Source organism: Elephas maximus, chromosome 25 (genome assembly GCF_024166365.1).
Source record: "Elephas maximus indicus isolate mEleMax1 chromosome 25, mEleMax1 primary haplotype, whole genome shotgun sequence".
Taxonomy (NCBI): Eukaryota; Metazoa; Chordata; class Mammalia; order Proboscidea; family Elephantidae; genus Elephas; species Elephas maximus.
The window spans coordinates 27,347,136-27,363,539 of record NC_064843.1 but is presented as its reverse complement, the minus strand read 5'-3'; the positions used below and the strand labels follow the sequence as shown (position 1 = coordinate 27,363,539).

The following is a 16,404-nucleotide window of genomic DNA, read 5'->3' as shown; positions in this document are numbered from 1 at the left end:
GCCCTTCATTTGCTGCAGCTTACAGGTAGCTCTACTATAACCCTCAACACAAGCTGGTACAGTCCCCAAGCAGATCACTAGGTGTGGCATTGGTCCTCTAAGGAGCAATTTAGTGAATCTAACGAAGGCCTGTCCGTGTTGCAGGGCTAGCCTCAGCCTCAGGTTGCCTTGGCATGGGCACGCTGGCAGACAAATGCTGATGGCACTTCAAAGAACCACCCCTCCAGGTGCCGAGGGCAGCTTTTCTGATGTTCACGCTGAGTCATTGTTTATTTTCACAGGGCGCCCAGCTGCTGCAGTGATGATATTTATATCAATAAGTGCTCTATTCATCTGCCAGTTTCAGGGGCTGCTTGCCAGCTGCATATGGCAGCCAATCTCGGAGCACTCCTGAGCCTGATGTTTTTGCATTTAGGGAATCAACTCTCAAAGGCAATATCAACATCTGGGGCTGAGAGATCTTCGCTGACTTAGGACCTACCCTGGAAGGGGAGAGATAGTCAATGACCTTGACCTTTGCCTCTCCGTATGTCCCAAAGTAATGTTCTCTGAAGCTCTTCCTCTGTGCCTGAGCTCCAGTTTTGCAAAAACAGATGTGGAGAAAGGGAAGAGCAGACAGGCTTTCAGAGACTCCACTTTACTCGTGAAGTCATGGAGCAGAGTTCACTGTTTTACCTTTTCAGGCAAAGGAATAGGGTGGCGGTGGCTTCTGGCTCTGGAACTCTGCAGGGGTCTTGGTTACATGGGGTTCCATTTATTTTCAGTTATCTAAATTGCCAATCTTCCATTGTTCAGGCCCTAAACCTTGGAGTCATCCTTCATTTCTTTTTTTCTCTCACATCCCATATTCAATCTGTCAGGATATATTGTTGGCCCTACTTGCAAGATATATCCGGAATTTACTCCATTGCTACCACCCTGCTTCTAGCCACCATCACCTGTGGCCTGGATTCTTGGCAGTTGCCTCCTCTCTGGTCTGTCTGCTTCCACTCTTAGTAACCACCACCCTTCCCACATCCAGCAGTCTATCCTCAACACAGCAGCCAGAGGAATCCTTTAAAAAACAGCCAAGTCATATCACTCCTTTGCTCAAAACCTTTCAATGGCTCCCCATTTCTCTCACCTCCAAGGCCCTCCATGACCTGGCCTTGCTATGTCTCTGACCTCACCTTCTACTGCTCTCCTTGCCTTACTCTCTCTGTTCCAGTCACAGTGGCCTCCTTGCTGTCCCTCAAATTTGCCAGTGTGCACCCCACCGTGAGACCTTGTTCCCACTGCTAAGGACATTCTCATTTTTCTCTGAGATAGTCACGTGGAGCATTCTCTCACCACCTTCAAGTCTTTGTTCAAATGTTACCTTCTCCATGAGGCCTACCCTGACCATTCTATTAAAACTTCAACCCCTGCCCCGACCCCAGCCCCAGCCTTCCCGATCTTCATTATTCTGCCTGCCTATTTTTCTTTTCCCGTAGCACTCGTCAGCTTCTAGTGTATAATTGAGTACATTACAGATTGTCTGTTGTTTATTGTCTATCCCACCGTTTAGAACAGAAGTTGTATGAGAGTTGAGATTTTTTGTTTTGTCTTATTCACAGATGCATTCCAAGCACCTAGGACAGCTCCTGGCAAATAGCCGCGGCTCAGCAAATACGGGTTAAATGAATGAACTGAATGTCTCTTGAATGGCTCTCACTGGCACATCCCAAGCTGCACTCAACTTCATTCCCTCCTAACCTGCTCTTCTTCTCTCTGCCTTCCTCTTGCCTTCCTGCTTTACTCTCCCAGTTCCTCTCCCTACCCTTCTCCTGCTCCTCTTCCTGCTTCCCCATATTGGCCAATTCCATCCTGGACACCTGATTACCCAGACTAGAAACCTTGCCATCATCTGTGACTTCTTCTCATTCAGCTCCCGCATCCGACTGTTTCCTAGCCCTTGTGGACTTGGCCTCTGGAAAAATCTTTACATCCAGCCCCAGTCCCCCCAACCTCCTGCTGACTTCCCCAGATCCAGTCATCTCCTTTATTTTCTGCACATTCACAACACGCTCTGCCTCAATCTTCTGCTTTCCAGGCTTTTCCTCTGGTCTTTCTTCCTCACTGGTCCCCAGACTCAGCTTTCTAACAGGAAATCTGGTGCTGCTATGGCACAGCTTACGCTCTCAGGATCCCTCCTCCCTGCACAGGCAGTATTTTCTGAGTTCCTAGGAACCCCAGGGGTTCCACAAAGGCACCCGGAGTGACAGACTTTCCCAAGGGCACCATGAGGGATCAAAATCCCCAGACCCCCAATGTCTGCTGCTGTACAAGAAGCTCTCGATCATACCAGCTTCAGATACTGGGCTTTCAGGGAAGCCTTTATTTGAAGAAAGGATTCTATTGGTCAAAAAAGTAAATGCCTGACACTAACCATGCTACCGGACAGGCCCAAGCTTCTTAGCTTGGCATATGAGGCCCTCTGCAAGCAGGGCCCTGTTGCATTTTCCAGCCTCACCACCCTCTCCTCCTCTATATCCCCCAAGGCCCAGCCACAGTGGAACAGAAGCTGCTCTGTGAGCAAACCTGTACACACACGTTCACCCCTCCTCCCCTTTGCCCCTGCTGTTCCCTCCTCTTGGAATGCCTTTTCCTAGCTTGTTTGTCCCCTGATGCCTACATCTTCTTCTTCAAGGCCAAAGTCACCTTCTTTTTGAAGAGTTCCCTCACCCTCTGGGCAGAATTAATTGGTCCCTGCTTCCAGCCAGCACAGCACTTTGCTGGTGACCTCTATTATAGCACAGCCGCACGAGGTTGGGACAATTTGCTCCTCTGTCTCTAGCAAGACCGTCAGCTCCAGCAGGGCTGAGACTATGGCCCAGATCCATACTTTTACTTCCAGACAAGGCCTGCACAAGGTAGGTACTCACACAGGAGTGTGTTGAATTACTGTGAGTTTCCTTCAAGGCAGTGAAAGGGCTGCATTTCAAAAAACTGAAAGGTTAGTCTTGCCTCCTCCACCCCAGGATGTCTGCCCTGCCCTGGGGCTGTGGCCTCCAGGAACTGTCCCAAGCTACCAGTCCTGTGTCGGGCTGCCTGAGTATGGGGATGTACTGTAGGCACAGGATGCTTGGGGCTGTCAGACCCAGAGGGGCCAAGGCATGAATGAAGCCTACTGGGACATGAAGGCTGACTGAGAGGAAGCCAGGGCTGACTGTGGGGTCAGAGGGCAAAGGGCCCAGGGCTCAGCTTCAGGCTCTGCACTGCAGGCTGCTTTGCAGAGGGGTCAGGGCTGATGGGTGTGGCCGGCACCAGGTATTCTTCAGGCTGGAGATGTGCAGAGTTGGGGAGGTAGACTGTTGGCCCTGCAAGCTCTGTGTGATTTGGAGTAAGACCACAAGCAGTGCCTGGGGATGGAACAAGTGAGTCTGGCTCTGGGGGCAGTTAGACAAAGCTCACAGGCAGGGAAGTCATGGCTGGAATTGGGAGGGTCTGGGGCAGAGTGGGAAATGCTGGTGGTGTAGTGGTTAAGTGCTATGGCTGCTAATCAAAGGGCCAGCAGTTCGAATCCACCAGGCACTCCTTGGAAACTCTATTGGGCAGTTCTACTCTATCCTATAGGGTTGCTGTGAGTCAGAATCGACTCGAGAGGAATGGGTTTGATTTGGTTTAGGGGGCAGAGTGGGCTGGTCTGGGGCTTACAGCGAGGCAGTGCCTGCCCTCACAAGGAGGCCAGCAGCGGCAGCACTGCCATGGCCCTCAAGGGTATTCTATCCAAGCTTAGGGCATGGATCCCCTGATCCACCCAAGTCCACCCAGGGCAGCAGCCAGGGCTCCTCCTACCTGGGCAGTGTCCATCTCGTTCAGCATCACCACGGAAGAGCAGTTATAATCAAACACCAGCCTCCAGAAATCCGCCACTGTGTTAGGGAGAGGGTGCTGGGTGACCACGAAGGCGGCGGGCTGCTTGTGGCTCTGACAAAGGAACGACACAGGCTTGGTAAAATGCACATCCATCAGTGATATTCTAATGATGACGAGGCCCAAAAGGCTGTCAGAGGCCCCCGAGCTGGCCAAACAAATTACACAAAGCATCTGCCTGTTTCTTATCTCTTGGTGCCCTGGCGGCGAAGGGGACCATCTCATAATGGACCCATTCTCCTCCAAACTAAGACATTTCATTAGGAACATGTCACTCTGGTGAGGATTATCCAAATAAATTATTTATGTCTTAGAACTCGGCAAATAATAGTCATTAGAATATGAAATGAAAGACTCCACATGCAAATTTGCTTCTCTGCTAGCCAGGGTACCCTTTGGGATATTAGGGCTCATCTGAGTCCCGGTGCCCACAGTGCTGCAGGGTGGGGGGAGGGGGAGGACAGGCCCAGGTGACAGCTCCCTGAAAGGGCTTATACTGCAGAGGGCTCATTCCTTCCCCAAGACTGGAGTTAGGGCTTGGCTGGCATAGGTGGGCACTATATCCAGTAAGGCAGTGGGGCAGTAAAATGTGCCCATATTTTAGGGTCAGGCAGACCTGGGGTTCAAACCTTAGCTTTGTCACTTGTAGGCTATGAGTCAGTCACCCAACCATCCATTTATGTATGCATGCATCCATCCATTCATTCAAGCACCGCTCATACAGGGTTTTCTTCTTTTTATGTTTTTTTTTATTTTAGCTAAGTACCGACAAGTTACCAGACAGAGCTCAGGCTCATTATCTGTAAAATGGAAATCATAACCCCAAAATGAGATTTACATGTAAAAAGGTTGGCAACTAGGAGCCTGACTGTGAGCCCATTGGGAGGGGGGAACAGGCTTAACTTAGCCCTCCATCTTGGCACCCAGCGTTGCAGCCAGCACATATGAGGCAATCTGTTTACCCAGCAAACAAATGAATACATTCAATCCCATTGCACAGATGGGGAAACTGAGGCCCAGAGAAAATGGTCTGTGTGAATTCAGACTATGTCTGAAGCTTTGACTGAGCCCTACTTATCATACTACCCTGTGAGGAGGTGTCTGGAGAGACTGGGGGGCTTCTCCACTTCTTTAAATGGTTTGTGAAACCTGAGAAATTAGCCCACAATCTCGACAAGCTTTTTTTCGGAGATAGTTCCTGTGGGAGTCACAGCTGCTTTCAGTGGAGTCACAAGTCAGCAGGAAGACAGAAACAGAAACTGGGGATGGGCTGGGGAGGGAAGAGGGGCCTGTCCATCCAAACCAGGTGTAGACCCTGGCAAAAGACAGACAGGGCAATGCCTGGTGGCCATGGAGATGACACATGCAGCAGGGTCCTGTCCTCAGAACCATCTCCTGGCCAGTGAAAAGGTCAGAGGAGGGTCTGGGGGCAGGCCATTTAGTTTTCATGAAAGCCAAACTCTCTAGATGCAGAAAGCATGGTCTTTCAACCATCTCCAGACATGGAAAAGAATCACTGCTTTAAGAATCAAGAGACCTGGGGTTCAGATCCACAGCTCTATTCTTTCTGAGCTAATTGACTTTGGGCGAGTCATGGAAATACTCTGATCCTCAGTACCTCTCTGGAACATGGGGATAATAATACCCAAATGCAAAATACTAGATAAGTCCAGGGCCCGACACGGTCCCCAAGGCTCAGTGAATATTAGTTTTCTTTCCCTTTTCCCTGTCCCTGTGATAAATGCTGTATTAGGCCAGCATGCCTGGCAGAGCCTTATCTGAAAATATGTTCGAGATCTGTGCTCCTGCTGGGTTTCAGGGATCAGCCGGCAATCCATTTCATGGATAACATCATCCTTAACTGGGGGAAACATTAAAAATTAACCCAGAGGACTTCATATTTTTCTGCTAGGAGCAAAGCTGCTATGGTTACCAGATAATGCACAGGCTGAGCTGGAATACAGATAAGAACTTTTAATTTATTTATTTACTGTAAGAAAGGCAAAGGCCCCAAGTGGTGGCTCACAGGAGAAATGCCCCGTGGACAAGGAGAATACAGTCAGCGCCAGAGCCTGGCAGAAGGCATCTGACTCCAGGCAGCATCTAACCTGCTGAGTAGAGGCCAGGAGCATGTCTGATCCTTGCTTGGCCATGGAAGGCAGGGAGGGGGAGTGGGGACAAGTAGCAGACAAAGCCAGGAGGAACCTAGAAGTGTGGGTGCATTTCTGAACCCCATCTCTTCTCCCACCCCCACATATGTACATGTACACACATGTGCATACACACACACACACATAAACACACATACACACACTTCACGTTGACCTTAGAAGATTCTGAGCTAAAGCCAAATATCTCTCCCCACCTCCAGGTATTTGATATCATGACAAGACTCTTTGCTTTTGAACCCAGTGTCAGGGTTTTTATCAAGGCTGCATAGCGACAGTTTAACAAGATCCCCAGGTGATTCTCATACAAACCTTATAAGATTCTTATAAGGCTTAGGGAGTGAATTCTAGAGTGTGATCTTATAACAAGATTCTTTTAAGGATCACCTGAGGATCCTGTTAAACTAAATTCGGACTGAGGATCTTGTTAAAATGTAGATTCTGATTCAGTATAATCTGTGGTGGAAATGCAAATTCTCAACAGGGCACCTGAGAAACCAAAACAAATCAATTTGAAGCCCTGGCTTTCATGTGGGAGTTGGGCATTCCGTGGGCAGAGGCCAGGGCAGAAACCTAGAGCCCTGAGATAGGCATTGACTTGCCTGCCCTCCCTGCCTTTCAAATCTAGGACCCTTGGGGAGAAAGCTCAGGAGGAACAGAGGTCAGAGAGGTAGCTGGCCTGGACCCCAGGGGAGAGTACCCATGTTCCTGGCTGTTCTGGGGGAGACGGAAGCTCCATGTGGGCTGGATGGACATGACCTTGGACATGGGTCGGGGACCTGGAAGGGCTCATCCCTCAATTAGGCAACAGTGTTCTCAGTCCTGAGCTCAGGAGGCAAGACATCTGTGTCTTATGGTTCGAGCAAATTGCGGCGAGGCTCGAGGAGTGGATTTTAAAGTGTGATCCAGGAGTCCTAGGTCTAGCTCAGCCACTAGCTCTCTGGGCAACCTTGAGCAAGACTCTTTCACTCTTTGGCTTCATTCCCTTTGCTGAAAAGTATATGAATGAGACTAGATGATCCAGCTACAAACATCTCTACAACCCTGAGGTAGGGGCATGGTAACCAGAAGTAGCTAGAGGACTCAGGAGAGAAACATGCAAGGGAGGAGTATGGATCCTTTGGGGCTAAGACATGACATCCTGGCCACAACCAGGTCAGGGTGGAAGTGTCCTTCCTGGACCTGATGTTGAGAAGGTCAGACTCCATGTGAAGGGGCAGGAGATAGTGCTCCTAACAGAGAAGCCAGTGCATGGCCAGGATTCTGGGACCTGGTGCCCATGTTCCCACTCCATGGTCCCTTTGCTTCCTTCCATTGCTTGTCCAACAGCCATGTACTGAGCACCTACTACATGCCATCCTTGTTCTTGCCTTAACAGGAGTAATCTGGGAGCCCTGAGGGTAGACCCTATGTCTGCACCATCTTTGTATTCTCAGGGCCCAGGATAAGGCCTGATACACGGGATATTTCCTGAACTGAACTTAAGGCTAAGAGTAAGCTCTGTGGGAGGGGCGAGGGGGACTGGGCAGGCCTGTAGCCTCACTGTGGTGTGATGGGAGCTACCTCAGTGTTTTGGTCTATTCTCTCCAGGCCATTTGTGTGAGCAGAGGAGCCAAGAGCTTGTATCCTAGTCTGGACCAGAGCCTTTAGGGGGAGCAAAAGCCTTTGAGGGCTGGCATGGAGGGGAAGGCAGAATCAAAAACAAGGAAAGGCTGGATAACGGGGGCAGTTATAGCTTGGGGTCCAGCCACCCTCCATGTTGGAAAGAAGACTTTCCCTGGAAAGCCAGCTGGGAGTCTTCCCTGCCAGGGATTTGCTTACATCCATCAGTGCTGCATTGATGTAGTTGCTGGATTCTCCATCCACTGAGATGAGGAAGGGCAGGCAGCGGTCCAGAGGCAGGACATCCATGCTCCGATTCTTGTCATGGTTACGGGGCAGAAGCCCGATGCTGCAGTCCTCAGGCCGGACACGTGGTGTCACAATGTTGAGGGTCTGTGGGGCACAAGGACAGAGAGACAGGCACTGCTCAGATGGCTGCTCCTGAACAGAGGATACTGTGATGTTCCAAACTCAGTCCTAACTCCCTTATCGCCACCCTCCAAGCTTGGCCGTCTGGTCCCTTTCCCAGGACTCCTGCTTAGACCTATTTCTCTTCTGTGGTGATGATCTATAATCACCAGTGAGCTGAGAGCCTCTGCCAGGGGCTGTGTGACACCTCTAAGATGGCCAGGCAGTGGGGGCAGCATTCCTACACACAGGCACACCCACTCCCAACACCTGCCAACCATTCACGTCAAGTCATTCAACTCAGTCAGTGCTGCACTAAAGGCTGAGTGGCCAGGAGGTCATATGCTCACTGCTGTAGAGTCAATTCTGACTCATAGCATCCCTATAGGACAGAGTAGAACTGTCCCATAGAGTTTCTAAGGAGTGCCTGGTGGATTCAAACTGTCGACCTTTTGGTTTGCGTTTGTAGCTCTTAACCACTATGCCACCAGGCTTTCCAGAGGTCATATGGTAGGTAATAAAAAAACCCACTGCTGTTGGGTCAATTCTGACTCATAGCAACCCTATAGGACAGAGTAGGCAGAGTTTCCAAGGCTGTAATTTTTATGAAAGCAGACTGCCACACCTTTCTCTCATGGAGCGGCTGGTGAATTTGAACCACTGAACTTTAGGCCAATTGCTTCAACCGCTGTGCCACCAGGGCTCCTATGGTAGGTACTGGGGGTGGGAAAATCTCTAATAAGTGTTAAACATCACTTGAAGCATTATGGAGCCCTGATGGAGCAGTGGTTAAGAGCTATGGCTGATAACCAAAAGGTTGGCAGCTCGAATCTGCTAGCCGCTCCTTGGAAATTCTATGGGGCAGTTCTACTCTGCCCTGTGGGGTTGCTGTGAGTTAGAATCAACTCAATTGGTTTGGTTTTATTTCTGAAGCATCATAGAATGTTGAAAATGGTTTTGCCAGCATTCTTCTCAAAAGAATGCTGTTCAAGGGTAGAAGGATATTTAGACAAGCTTTTCAGAATAGGTGGGAGATCCCCAAGTGGCAAGCTCTAGTGGATCTGGAAATTCACAGGGCTTATGTTTTTATGTTCTGCAGAGCAAGTTTTCAAGTTTGGGGACAGAGCCAAACTGCTGTAGCCAATAGAGGAGATGCCATGTGCCGCCACCAAGAGTCCTTTTCCTTCACCCTTCCCTCACTCTGCGCTCTGCTTCTAGTCCAAATCAATAAAGACTATTTGTTTGAAGGGGCACTAAGGTATTAGCTTGTTTGGGGTATCTGCCCATGCAACCATGGACCCAGCATTGTCCCCTTATGCCCTGGCTTCCCAGAGCTTCCTTGCTTCCTCCTGCCTGGTTCTCAGCTCCCGTTTCCCAGATTTAACCCTGGCACTAGCCTTGGGACAAAGTTAGGCTCTGGCTTTGCCTTCCCTAATGATTTATGTCTAGGTCTCTCGGACCAAAGTTGCCACAATTTTGGCCCTGTGGGGCCCAATGTGTGCATCTGCCGTGCCTGAGCGGTGCTCCAGGACGATGCTTCTCAAAGTTCAGTATGCATACAACCCCCCCAGAGATCTTGTTAAATTGCAGATTTTCATTCAGGTGGAACCCCAGATTCTGCAGTTCCAACAAGCTCTCAGATGATAGCGATGCTGCTGGTCTCTGGACCACACTTCTAGTAGTGAGGCTCTAGGACACACTCCAATTGTACAGAAGTACTGAGAAAACTTGAGTCCCTCCAGGGATGGAGAAGCATTCACACCTGTGTGCATGAACTTGTCTCCATCCATGACCTGGACTAGAATTAAATAAAACCTCAGTTCAAAAACATACACAATCATAGATAAAAACAAACTCCAGCAATCACTGAGTGATTGGTTAATAGCTGCTCGTGGCTGTGCATTTTATGTTCTGAAATTCATTCTGCAGCTGCCTAGAGCTGCAGACACTGAAAGCATATAGACGTGTCCGTTCTCACAAAGAGGTTCCATAAGTGTGTTCTGTGCCACCACAGTCGGCTGGGACAGAGTCTGGGGTTGGCTCATACCTGAAATTCATCTTTGATTTGGCTAGAGTTGGTCTGGGGGTCCAGCCTGCTGATATTGTAGTAGAGAGAGCGGAACTCACACACGGGGATGGCAGTGTTGCCACAGAGACATGCTTCTAGGATGGCGTCGTGCACAAAAACGTATTGCTCCTGCAAAGCCAAGGGAAGAGGGAATGGGATGCCGGGTAAGAATGGTGATCTGGGAGCTCGCTGTCTACATTTAAGTCCATTCGGTGAAGGATGGGCATGATTTGTATTGCAGAAGCCCTGCTTTCTATTCTGTGATCCAAGGGGGCAAGTTTCTATGTTTCATAGTGACCACCTGAGCTATGGTGAGTTTTATCCCATGGTTAAGATTGAACACATAGTCACTGATAAAAATTATAAACTATTGGACATGTGGGAACAGGTCCTCTTGGTGCCCTGGCCCTCAGCTTTCACCTCTACATGATGAAGACTGCTGACTACAAATACCTGAGATTCTGTGCTAAGGGCTTCCTTTCTAGTCCCAGGAGCACCCTTGAGCTGTGTGGAGGGTGTCAGCAGGGCAAAAGAGTCAATGCCCCTGGAAGTAGCCCTCAACCAATGACAGATGGAAAGTTGAGGGATAAATACCTCAGCTCTCTCTTCCCTTAGGTAGGATAACTTGGAGGTACATGTTCCATACTATTTCCCAGGATTTCCCATCAGGATTGAGCTCTGACTGCCCACAGTGTGAAACAACTTGATACAGCACCCTTTATTGATTTCCTTCCATTCTCTGTCTCACTTCCCCTCTCACTATCCAGTGTGTCCTGGGATGGCCTCCCAATTAAAGTACCTGCCCTCAAATCCTTGCCTCAGGGTCTACTTTTGGGAGAACCTAAAACATGTGCTGCACCCTTTCCCAGCTCAGTTCTTTGCACATACTATTCTCTTCCTCTGAAACACTACTGCCCCTTTTCTATGCCTTCAATGTCTCTTTCCCTTTGGATAGTCTTCTCTAAATCCACCAGCAGAAGTTGTTGCTTTTACTCTAGGCCTTTAATAAATGTTTGTTGAGTAACTTTTTCCTGTAGAACTTGGCCTATCTCTCTATAGAAAGTGCTTAACCAATATCCTCCCATTTCTCTCAGGTCTTAGCTCTATAACTGGAGTGAGAGGTACCCAAAGGTCTACCTCTCCCTTGAGGGCAGGGGCTGTGTATTTCTATCTTATAATCCAAGGATATTATCTTTCCTGGAATCCCCAGTGCCTAGCTTAGGGTTTGACACATAGTAGGTACTCAATAATGTTGTTGATAGAATCTCTCCCTTAGTGACTGAGGCAATTCTTGGCACAAAGTAGGCACTCAATTAATTCCAGTTCTTCTGTATCCTTCTTTTCTTCAGTCAAGGCAGGAATCCTATTCAAAGAATCCCTGAAAGTTGCCATGCAGTCCCTGCCTGGCTTCCCTCAGCAATGGATAACTCACCACCTTCCACCATTGGTGGAAGTCCCTGCACCTTAGGTCCTCATGGTTGGCAGAGGCTTCCTAGCTTCTATGGGTGGTGTCACTATAGCAAGCCATGCATTCATCCCCTCCCGCTCTTCCCACACCCAGGTCCTTTCTGTAGCATGCCCTCACCCACGGGCCTCTGATCTACCATGTTTCTCCTTGGCCAGAGCTGTAGGTGGCTGGTCAGCTTGGTCACGCAGGACTCACCTCTGTCTGCACCAGGTTGACCCTCTGTGCCCGGAGCTCACGCACGCAGTTGAAAATATCCACCACCCCTTCATTCTCAGCCATGTCGAGCATGGTATCGATGGCAATGAAGCAGCCAGTCCTCCCGGCTCCAGCGCTGGAAGAGAAGGTATGGTCAGTGTTAGGAGACTTTGGGATGGCACCAACCCTGGGGAAGAGAGTAATCCTTGCCTTTGGAGGCTATTTTTATTAGGACTTACTTCTTTTCATTTTACTTATTTAACAAATGCTTATTTAGCACTTAAAATGTGACAGACGTGGTTCTAAGTGCTTTGTAGAAGCTACTTAATTTAGTTCTCCTAACAACCCTATGGGAAACCCTGGTGGCATAGTGGTTAAGAGCTTGGCTGCTAACCAAAAGGTCAGCAATTGAATCCACCAGGTGCTCCTTGGAAACTCAGTGGGATAGTTCTACTCTGTCCTATAGAGTCGCTATGAGTCAGAATCAACTCGACTGCAATGGTTTTTTTTTTTTTTTTTTTTTGGTTTAACAACCCTATGAGGTGGCTATAAGGTTTCTCATCAATTCTACAGATGAGAAAACTGAGTCACAGAGAGCTTACTTTGACCGAGGTCACCCAGCTGGTAAGTGGTAGAGCTAGAACTTTTACCCAGGCAGTTTAGTTCCAGAGTCTATGCTCTTAACCATTTCCTCAATAATATTTGTAGCACATAACGCATGCTTAGGCAGTATTTATCCATGAAGTTTCCTAGTTTGACAGGTAAAGATAATCTGTCTTTATAGAATAAAGCATATATAGCATACTATCTTTACAGTATAATAGCATGGTGCCTGGCACTCTGGAAATGCTCAATAAACATGTCTTTTCTCCCTCCCTCCCTACTTCCCTTCTCCCTTTTTTTCTTGATCAGCAAATGGGTTGATGAATGGAGGCAAGGTAGGGTAGGCAAGAGAGAGAACAGAGAGGAGGTGAATGAGAAGGTAGAACCAGAGCCCTCTGAGCTGCATCTCTCTGACTGCCTGGGCACCCACAGTCTTCCTTAGAACCAGGAGATGAGCCCATGGTAGAGATGACAAACCAAGGCTTAGAGGAGTAGGATAGGCAGACAAGAACCCTGGGAAGGAGGCATGTGAAAAGTGAGGCTCACAGGGGCCACACGACTAACTTTTTGGCTGGAAGAGAGGGAATCCTGGAGTCATGTGCAAAGGCCTAGGATTGGCCCCATCTGCACCTACTTCCTGGGATCCTGAATCAGGAGCATCATTAAACTAGAACAACTGAAAGCCCTGAGACCCTTGTCAGATAGCAAATCTCCTGATACAGACTTTCTTTCTGATCAATACTGGTTTCCTTCTGGAGAATCTCAGGCCAAGTACAAAATAGCAAAGAACTCAATGAGACCCCACGGACTGCATGCAGCCCTTCCAAGATTAGTGCTGGATTCTAAAATCATGATGCTGAACCAAAGACAAATAGAACATTTGCCTTAACATTTCTGGAAACCAAGGCTGGACAGATTGTTAAGGATACACACTTCAGCTGTGTTTTCACATTTTGTTTTCCTCGCAGAAACAAGAGTCTATGTCTGACAATGTGGAAATCAAAGGAAATGAAGAGAAGATGAGTGATGGAACAGGAGTAAAAGCAGTATTGGCTAATTATAAATCTGAGGAATATAGGTCAGTGGAGGCAATCACCCACAGTGGTCTGGAAACTAAACCCACGGAGACCCAACCACTATTATCTAGAAAGTAAACTCATGGACATCCATCCGCAATTCTTTGAAAAGTAAACCCACAGAAACCTATCTACAATGGTTTGTGAATATATGAAAGCCATCCATAATGTTCTGGAAAATAAATCCATGGAAATCTATCCACTATGATCTGGAAACTAAACCTATGGAACCTATCCACAGTGATCTGGAAGTAACCCATGGGAACCCATCTACAATGTTCAGGAAAGTAAATCCATGGAACTTATCCACTATGATTTGGAAGATAAACCCACAGACTCCCATCCACTATAACCTGGAAAGTAAGCCCATGGAACCCATCCACAATGACCTGGAAAAGAAACCAGTGGAAAGCAGAGTCTTCATTCATGGTAAAATTTCATGGTTTGAATTGAGTGAAACCATGAAATGAATTGAGTAACTTGTATTTGTCTTGGAACACCTCCCTCCACCATAACCCAGACTCCCCAAGAGGGAATCAATAGGCAAGGCCTCAGCTTCTAATAGGGAGGACAAAGAATATTCATTCATTCCTTTTCCAAAGTCTCATCATTAACACATTTTAGGTGAAAGAATCATAACATGCCCCCCTTCTTGTAAGGATTGACCTATATGATGCTATATTTCTGTATCATATAGTAATTAAGCATATGACGTTTAGGGCCAGGCTTCCTGGGATCAAATCCTGGCTCTACCACTTCCTAGCTGTATAAACCTGGGTAAATGACTTAACCTCTCTGGATTTCAATACCCACATCCATAAAAGGTCAATGATAGGATAATATCCATACGCCTGTAAGGAAGACCAGTTACTTTTGACTATTATTCAAATTTACACACAAAACACTAAGGCCAAAGATGAAGAAATTGAAATTTTTACCTGCTTCTGCAGTCTGAAATTGATGGATCATGCAATTAGGATGCGCTGATAATTACTGGTGACTGGAATGCGAAAGTTGGAAACAAAGAACAAGGATTGGTAGTTGGAAAATATGGCCTTGGTGATAGAAATGATGCTGGAGATTGCATGATAGAATTTTTGCAAGACCAATGACTTTTTCATTGCAAATGCCTTTTTTCACCAACATAAACGGCACCTATAAATATGGTCCTCGCCAGATGGAACACACAGGAACAAATCAACTACATCTGTGAAAGAGACTATGGAAAAGCTCAATATCATCAGTCAGAACAAGGCCGGGGCCAACTGTGGAACAGACCATCAACTGCTCATATGGAAGTTCAAGTTGAAACTGAAGAAAATTGGAAAAAATTGACGAAAGCCAAAGTACGACCTTCAGTATATCCCGCCTGAATTTAGAGACCATTTCAAGAATAGACTTGACACACTGAACACTAATGACTGAACATCCAGACAAGTTGTGGAATCACATCAAGGACATCAAACATGAAGAAAGCAAGAGGTTATTAAAAAGACAGGAGAGAAAGAAGAGACCTAAATGGATGTCATACGAGACTCTGAAACTTGCTCTTGAATGTTGAGCAGCTAAAGCAAAAGGAAGAAATGTCAAAGTAAAAGAACTGAACAAGATTTCAAAGGGCAGCTTGAGAAGACAAAGTATTATAATGACATGTGCAAAGAGCTGGAGATAGAAAACCAAAAGGGAAGAACACTCTCAGCATTTCTCAAGATGAAAGAATTGAATTAAAAATTCAAGCCTCAAGTTGCAATAGTGAAGGATTCTATGGGGAAAATATTAAATGACGTGAGAAGCATCAAAAGAAAATGGAAGAAATACACACAGTCATTATACCAAAAAGAAATGGTCAGTGTTCAACCATTTCAAGAGTTAGCATATGATCAGGAACCAATGGTACTGAAGGAAGAAGTCCAAGCTGCCCTGAAGGCATTGGCCAAGTGCTCACTTGTCTATGCCAAGAAATTTGGAAGACAGCTACCTGATCAACCGACTGGAAGCAATCCATACTTATGCCTATTCCCAAGAAAAGTGATCCAACCAAATGAAGAAATCATCAAACAATATCATTAATATCACACGCAAGCAAAATTTTGCTGAAGATCATTCAAAAGTGGCTGCAGCAGCATATCGATAGGGAACTGCCAGAAATTCAGGCCGGTTTCAGAAGAGGACGTGGGGCCAGGGATATCATTGCTGATGTCAGATGGATCCTGGCTGAAAGCAGAGAATATCAGAAATCCCTTACCTGTGTTTTATGGACTATGTAAAGGCATTCGACTGTGTGGGTCATAACAAACTATGGATAGCATTGTGAAGAATGGAAATTCCAGAACACTTAATCGTGCTCATGAGACCTGTGCATAGATCAAGAGGCAGTTGTTCCAAAAGAACAAGGGGTACTATGTGGTTTAAAGTCAGGAAAAGTGTGTGTCAGGGTTGTATCCTTTCACTATACCTATTCAGTGTGTATGATGAGCAAATAATACGAGAATCTGGACTATATGAAGAAGAATGGGGCATCAGGATTGGAGGAAGATTCGCTAACAGCTTGTGTTATCCAGATGACACGACCTTGCCTGCTGAAAGTGAAGAGGACTTGAAGCACTTACTGATGCAGATCAAGACCACAGCCTTTAGTATCGATTACACCTCAACCTAAAGAAAACAAAAGTCCTCACAATTGGACCAAAAGGCAACATCATGGTAAATGGAGAAAAGACTGAAGTTGTCAAGGATTTCATTTTACTTGGATCCACAATCAACAGCCATGGAAGCAGCAGTCAAGAAATCAAAAGACTCATTGCACTGGGGAAATCTGCTGCAAAGGACCTCTTTAGAGTGTTGAAAAGCAAAGATGTCACCTTGAAGACTAGGGTGTGCCTGACCCAAGCCATGGTATTTTCAATCGAATGCATGTGAAAG

The 16,404-nt window shown here is 47.1% G+C and overlaps 1 protein-coding gene across 3 annotated transcripts in view; it reads right to left on the bottom strand.

Annotated features, from left to right (window-relative positions):
- Nucleotides 1–16,404, bottom strand: part of PTPRT (protein tyrosine phosphatase receptor type T) — a 1,296,550-nt gene that overhangs the window by 23,235 nt on the left and 1,256,911 nt on the right. For all 3 annotated transcript variants that reach the window (XM_049868705.1, XM_049868707.1, XM_049868708.1), the window contains 4 exons: nt 11,804–11,939; nt 10,120–10,269; nt 7,884–8,057; nt 3,817–3,948 (listed from right to left, as the gene is read on the bottom strand). In XM_049868705.1, the coding sequence (XP_049724662.1) occupies nt 3,817–3,948; nt 7,884–8,057; nt 10,120–10,269; nt 11,804–11,939 (592 nt within the window). The remainder of the gene's footprint in view (nt 1–3,816; nt 3,949–7,883; nt 8,058–10,119; nt 10,270–11,803; nt 11,940–16,404) is intronic.